Genomic DNA, 6,364 nt, shown 5'->3' with positions numbered 1-6,364 from the left:
AATCAGCAAATTAGAGGCTTGGTGGATTCTTAAAGGGGACGTATTACACAACATCAACTGTAATGAGCTTTAAACCTTGTTACAACAATGTTTCCTCACCGTTAGTTTCCTGAACGTTGCAGCTTGATTGATTCATGCATTAGAGTAATTCTTTAAGTGATCAAAAATTCTTGTTTTTGCCTACCCCCTATGTCCACCCACATCCTTGTGCTTAGTTGTGATTATATTGGAAAAACGAACACAAATGTAATTGACAACCTGCTGCTAGTTAGAGTGATGGAGAGGCAGCTTTTCAGGAGATCAGTTTACTGTTTCTATTCCAAGAGTACTTAAGTTAATTTATTCAATACCTGAACATGTCTTCTAACAGCCATCATTGTGTTGTGGCTGATGCTGGGAAGCCTCAGGTGGGGAAGAGCACAGTCTGCTGCCCTCTACTGTTTGCCTCTTTCTTCAAGGAGGTTAAATGGGATCGTGGTCTTTACGTCAGAGGTAGAAATAGATCCAATAGGCTCTTCTCCTGTGCGTGTGCTGATAGCCCTTTAGAGACTATATACTGATAATAATGAGTCCACACCCTGTTTGTGTAGGAGGCCGACTCAATGTCCGGATGGCCACCAAGTACCATCCTTCCTTAAGAAAACCATGACATTATCTTTTATCATGTTTTTGTATCCCTCTGGCAAAGGAGCTGGCACATTTTAGGACTGTATGGTATTTTTAAACTACTGGGAGTCGAACCCGAGACCTGCCACACCCAGTCCAGAGGAATGAAGTAGGATGCTTTCCACAACTGTATTTATCCAATGTTGGGAGCCTAGTCTAAATGTGTGTTGCTGGTTTTGATTGCATAGATTTGTCATTTATAAGAAACAGGTTGATATGTAATGGTAAATATATAACTTATCAATATCCAGTCACTGGTCAGACTGGTGTTTACTTATAGGCTGATGTGGGAGACACAATCACCTTATTTCCCAGTGTAAGTGCTATCAGCTCCACATGGTAAGTATTATAGGACTGTGGAAACAAACAACGCACATTTTCCGGGTGGGAGTTGTAATCTGGGTGTTCCACAAACTAAAGCCAAAAAAATGAAGATAAGGTTTAACCATGTGAAGCATTTCTTTAAACAACTGCAATGTATTGACTGTATATGTGTTGTATATCAAGTGTCCACAAGAGGGTAATACTGCTCCACTTTTTAATGAGTACTTTTACTGAGCACAACCCTAAACCATTCCATTCAATGCTTAATGATTGCATTGATAATACCCTGAGATAATAACAGCAAAGTCAATAAGATGCATATGATAGTAAAGCATACAACCACAATAGAAAAATACATGTTTGTAGTGATCTTGTACTAAGCAGGTTCATCAGATCACAACAATATTTACATCATAAGCTGGACATTGTGTTTCTGTAACTGTAACAACTCAAGTGCATTTTATGGAAGCAAATAGGTTTTTGTATGTTTGATACATTTTCTAAATTAAAATGGGTGTGGTCAGATGGGTAGCATTTTCAACATGTTTAATATAAAACTGTTAAGGTTAAACCCAAGATAAGAGTTTTGTAAAATATCACTTTATGCAGGCAAATATAGACGACTAAAAAAATAAAAAAAACTATAATGTTGTTTGCTGTTGGAGGATGCTGCTTTAGTGGTAAAGGCTGAGAGTGGCATCAACAGAACATCTTTTTTTTTCAATTTAAAAATCATCATCCAAACCTATGTATAATAAAAAAAAAATCTTTGCTTTTCAGACAATATATTGTTACTGGGAAACCGGCAAATTATTTTTGAGGTAATTGGTAGTTTTTTACAGTACATTATTAGATCATAATTCTTAGAAACTAGTCTGTGTAATCCCTCATTCATACAGTTGTTGAGGAGGAGAGGGGAGAGTCATAAATTGAAATGTTGCAACTGAAAAGTCATTTTCAGTGTGAAGGTTCTGGTTTGAGGAACTAGAATTTAGACTGCATTCATGTCCAAAACTCGGAGATACCTACGTAATCGTCCGACTTCCCAAAATATTTCCCCAAAAAGCAACATCTGCACAACCTTGATTGTCTTTGCTGATACCTAAAAAAGACATGTAAAAACTCTTTAATGGGGGGGAGATGTGTCAATTCTTTCCGGATTGCGTTCAATCCCGTTTTTATGAGTCGGAGGTATGATCTACAGAGTTTCCAAGATCACATTAAACTGGCTTAAGGGGAGGGGAGCTGTCCTGCCCTAAGGGAGGAGTTATACCCTGCTAATCAGGTATTTAGCAGCTGGGAGGAAGAGGATGACAGATAACAATATAGATCAAGCCATAATGAGGCTAGCAAGTAAACAAATTCCCTTCAAGAGTAACTTTTTGGTTTTAACTCTTAATAAATCGCTTTAATTAAAGAAGGACTAATCTAGCTCAGGGCAGTATCACTGAGCTTTAGCTCCTCAGACCTTCAGACTGAAAATGTCTTCCAGATAGAAAACTAAAAACATTGTCCAGACGACTACCATTGAAACCTTTTACCATATGTTTAGCCATATAACAGGATTTTGGCTAAAGTACATACTGCCCAATACATACGTTCTTCATCTAAATTGCAGCATTAATCTTAAGCACCACATGAAATCATGAGTTTGTGAGCCTTTTCTCACATGTGACTTGATGTAATGAAGACATAGATTCTGGCCAGAAAGGAGGTGAACGACCCCTGTCTCATCAGCCTCATCTCCACATCGATGAGAAAGTCCTGTGGCTTTCTGAGCTGTCGGTGTATGTAGACCGCGCCTGTGTGACTATTGAGCTTGCGGGTGCTGAAATAGCCCTCGTCATTGCCCTTGGTGATCTTGATAATGATGTGGTCCCCGGCATAAGCGGGAGAGGGGCCGATCCTGAAGATCTGCGCTGGCACAATGATGTTTGTCTGAAAGCTAAGCTGGTAGTAGGTGATGCGCACTGGGGAGTTCAGGCAGTCCAGGGAGTTGGAGGGACAGCTGACCCTTTCACAGCGCCTGCAACACATGAACATAGTTTGTTGTTTTCATGATGCTTTAAAATCAGAAGAGACTGAATCTTTGAGCCGCTGCCACTATTCATCAAAGCCTGGATTATGACCTCATGAATTTGTGTAGTGTTAAACCCACTTCAAAACTGAAAATTAAAGTTGAGATAACTGAAACTTTTACACACAAATTGAAAATCTCTGTGGAACTGTAAAAAATGGCTCAGCATTCAAGGGTCAGGGTTGAAATGAGGTCCAACACTGTGACCTGTCACGCACCTGTATTACATTTGGCCCCTTTAAACACACCTATATATCATGCTGTGACACACTTCAGCGTGAAGAGTGATTCTGAGTAGTTCACTCACATGTCAGTGACTTTGTTGTAGTTATGAGAGCAGTCAAAGGACAGGCACCTGAAGCCTCCCTGGAGATTAAAGCAGCTCTGCCCAGTAGAGCAGTTATGGGAGCCAGTAGTGCACTCATCAACGTCTGGAAAAAGAACATTTATACAAAGATGTACATTTACTTATGCACTTATACTGTAAAAACATTTAGTATTAGTAAAAGACCTTATAGTGGGTCAACATACATTATTGTTAGGTCTACCTGGGTCTAAATCTTAAATGTTTATGAGCTTTATGATAAAAAAGAATCAATATTTGCCTTCTTCTACTCATGTACTTACTTATATAGCTATATGATCTATATGTATATAGCATATACATATAGATTAAATAGCACTTCCCTACCTTCAAGGCACTGAAAGCACTCTAGATCACGGCACTCACTCATTAACACACACATTCACACACCATTGTACACACACTTGGGGTGAGGCGGGTTAAGTGTCATGGCCAAGGACACATATTCATCTGTGAGCTGGCATTGAACTGCTAACCCTGTGGACCGGGGGATCTGACCGGCCGCTACACCAACGTTGATGCTGGATCCGAGGCCGAGCACTCCACCACCTGCTGCTGCCGTATGTATGGGATCTCTCACCTTTGCATGTGCGGCCATTTGCAGCCATGACGTATCCACTGGGCGGACAGGCGCACTGATAGCTGCCGACGACATTGATGCACTGGAAGGCACACAGGTTCCCCATATTTTGAGTACACTCATCTATATCTGCAAACAACATAAATCAGAGTGTCTCTTGCTCTAACAATGTTGACATGTTGCATTTGAACACGACGGCTGGTGCTACCTTCACAACTATGTCCGTCCTCCTTCAGGGAGTAGCCTTGACGGCAGTAGCACTGGTATGAGCCGTAGATGTTGGCACACTCTTGGCTGCAGGGCTTTTTCTCACACTCGTTTATGTCTAGTGAGCAGAAAAATACACTTTCAGTTTAATAAGATATGATGTGTGCGGTATTATAATTAGCATTATTATACATTCATTATTAATATTATAACAACAGTGTACGAGAATAGGCCCTGTCAGACTGATTTATAAGTGTAAAGCTGTGTTTATGCAGGTAATTTCTCTGCAGTCTGAACGGGAATGTTAGTAAATTGATAAAGGTATTGGGATTCTGAGTTAATATGAGCTTAAACTCTGTGATGAGTGAACCTCCGTCAACATTAATCATGCTCCATCGGATCATCTGCTTCCACCAGACTGCAGCTAAATTACATTTTGAGAGAGAGAAGCGTTTGTGTAGAAAACAACACTTACTTTCTGTCTACCAAACCATCAAAGTCTCTGTCTGCACTTGGCAGATGTTTTAAATTGAACATAAGTTTTGGGCCTTTGGAATTAAACTGTTGCAAAACTTTTATCAGAACCCTCTCAGTTCCCCTGTTTTTGGCATTATTTTTAGGACAGGGATTCAGATATGGGATTTTCTAAAGGTTGTGACTCAATTTGACGCAAATAAAAAGTGCTTAAATGTTTTATAATTGCACTTTGACAAAGGACTTTGGCTTGTGATATGCAGGAATGAATTACATGTATTATTTGATAGCTTTTTCATTAGCTGATTATGAGGTTTTCTAGCTTGTTGAAGTGAAAAAAAAATGCATGTCAATCAATAGTCACATGAAAGTATGAAACGGTGTGTTAAGTACGACTCACTACATCGGATTAAAGTGCCGCGTTACCTTCGCAGTTCTTGCCGTCGGGGGCCAGGCTGAACCCGGAGGTGCAGGAGCAGTGGTAGGAGCCGGGAGTGTTCTCACAGGTCTGGGAACACAGGTGCCCGGGGAAGCGCCAGCATTCATTCACATCTGTAACAGGAAAAAACAACAACCATATATACAATATGTGAATGTCAGATATGTTGGAAAGGTAAAAACATGGGGAAAACAAACGGATGGAAAATCAAACATGACAAAACAATAGAACAATGACGAGTAGCCTACTTGAGGAAAGAAAAGAAAAGGACACTGACAACTATCACCAAAATGAGGGTTACTTAACTGCAACTATCAATTGTGGGAAATATAATGCCAAATCAACTTAATTTAGCTTTTTCTTTTTACAACAATACATTTTTGCCTAGTTCTATTTTTATTGTATTTTTAAATTCCTGTTTTCACCTTCCCCCTATCTCCACCCACACCCCTGTACTCATCTGCAATTTTAAGAACAAATAAGACTTCTAATCACACAAGTAGCATTCTAAAACGTCAGGTTGTAGTTGTAGTGTGAGTTCTGCCATTTTGGAACAGGAAGTCAGTGAAGCCGTTTTGCTCTCTAATGTAAAATGATGATCTACTCCTGTTATAGTTCGGTAAGTACCTTAAAAGATGTCTCCTTTAATAGTCGACTAGTTACAATTACTCCAATTCATAGTTGCAGCCCTATACGTGGCAAAGCTAGCCTAACATTTGTCCTTCATGAGTCTCCCAGCGGCGATGGCACTCACCGTTACAAGCCTTGCGCCGAGTGTCATACTGGTATCCCGTCTGACACTCACAGCGGTAGGAGCCTGGGCGGTTGTGACAAATCTGACCGTCTCCACAGTGATGAGACCCCACCTGACACTCATCTACATCTGGGCAAAGGATCGTGAATACACCGTTTTAGAGATGGTCTGATGTGGATATTTTCAGCTAATAGGAAGTTCAATATTTATTTAACACAGATTTAAGACTATTTAAGACTATTTAAGATTATTGCAGATTTATGGAGCTAATTCCAAACAAATAATGGTGGCAAACTATTCCATTTTATTTGCCCAGTGGATTACCAGTGCTGAACAAAGTCTTACCGACACACGAGTCTCCCTTGGCGTTGGCATGGTAACCGTGGCTGCAGGTAATGCTCTTTTTCTGGCAGTTGTAGGAGCCCACAGTGTTGACACAACGGGAGCCCGGACTGCACGGATCTGTCCGGCCGCTACAT

At 40.4% G+C, this 6,364-nt stretch overlaps 1 protein-coding gene across 1 annotated transcript in view; it reads right to left on the bottom strand.

Moving 5' to 3' along the window:
• Window positions 1-2,408: 2,408 nt before the first annotated feature.
• The window catches only part of fbln2 (fibulin 2), a 29,939-nt gene continuing 25,983 nt past the window's right edge, over window positions 2,409-6,364 (bottom strand). The window contains exons 11-17 of the mRNA XM_072452025.1: window positions 6,231-6,364; window positions 5,886-6,014; window positions 5,119-5,244; window positions 4,220-4,336; window positions 4,012-4,140; window positions 3,375-3,498; window positions 2,409-3,016 (exon numbers count right to left, since the gene is read on the bottom strand). The exon at window positions 6,231-6,364 is cut by the window's right edge and continues 10 nt beyond it. Coding sequence (XP_072308126.1) covers window positions 2,656-3,016; window positions 3,375-3,498; window positions 4,012-4,140; window positions 4,220-4,336; window positions 5,119-5,244; window positions 5,886-6,014; window positions 6,231-6,364 — 1,120 coding nt within the window. The 3' untranslated portion in view covers window positions 2,409-2,655. The remainder of the gene's footprint in view (window positions 3,017-3,374; window positions 3,499-4,011; window positions 4,141-4,219; window positions 4,337-5,118; window positions 5,245-5,885; window positions 6,015-6,230) is intronic.

Source organism: Eucyclogobius newberryi, unplaced genomic scaffold, assembly GCF_026437365.1.
Source record: "Eucyclogobius newberryi isolate DKJ021-1_F unplaced genomic scaffold, fEucNew1.0.hap1 SCAF_19, whole genome shotgun sequence".
Classification (NCBI taxonomy): Eukaryota; Metazoa; Chordata; class Actinopteri; order Gobiiformes; family Gobiidae; genus Eucyclogobius; species Eucyclogobius newberryi.
Note: the sequence above shows the minus strand (reverse complement) of the source record. Positions and strands in the feature narration are given on the sequence as shown.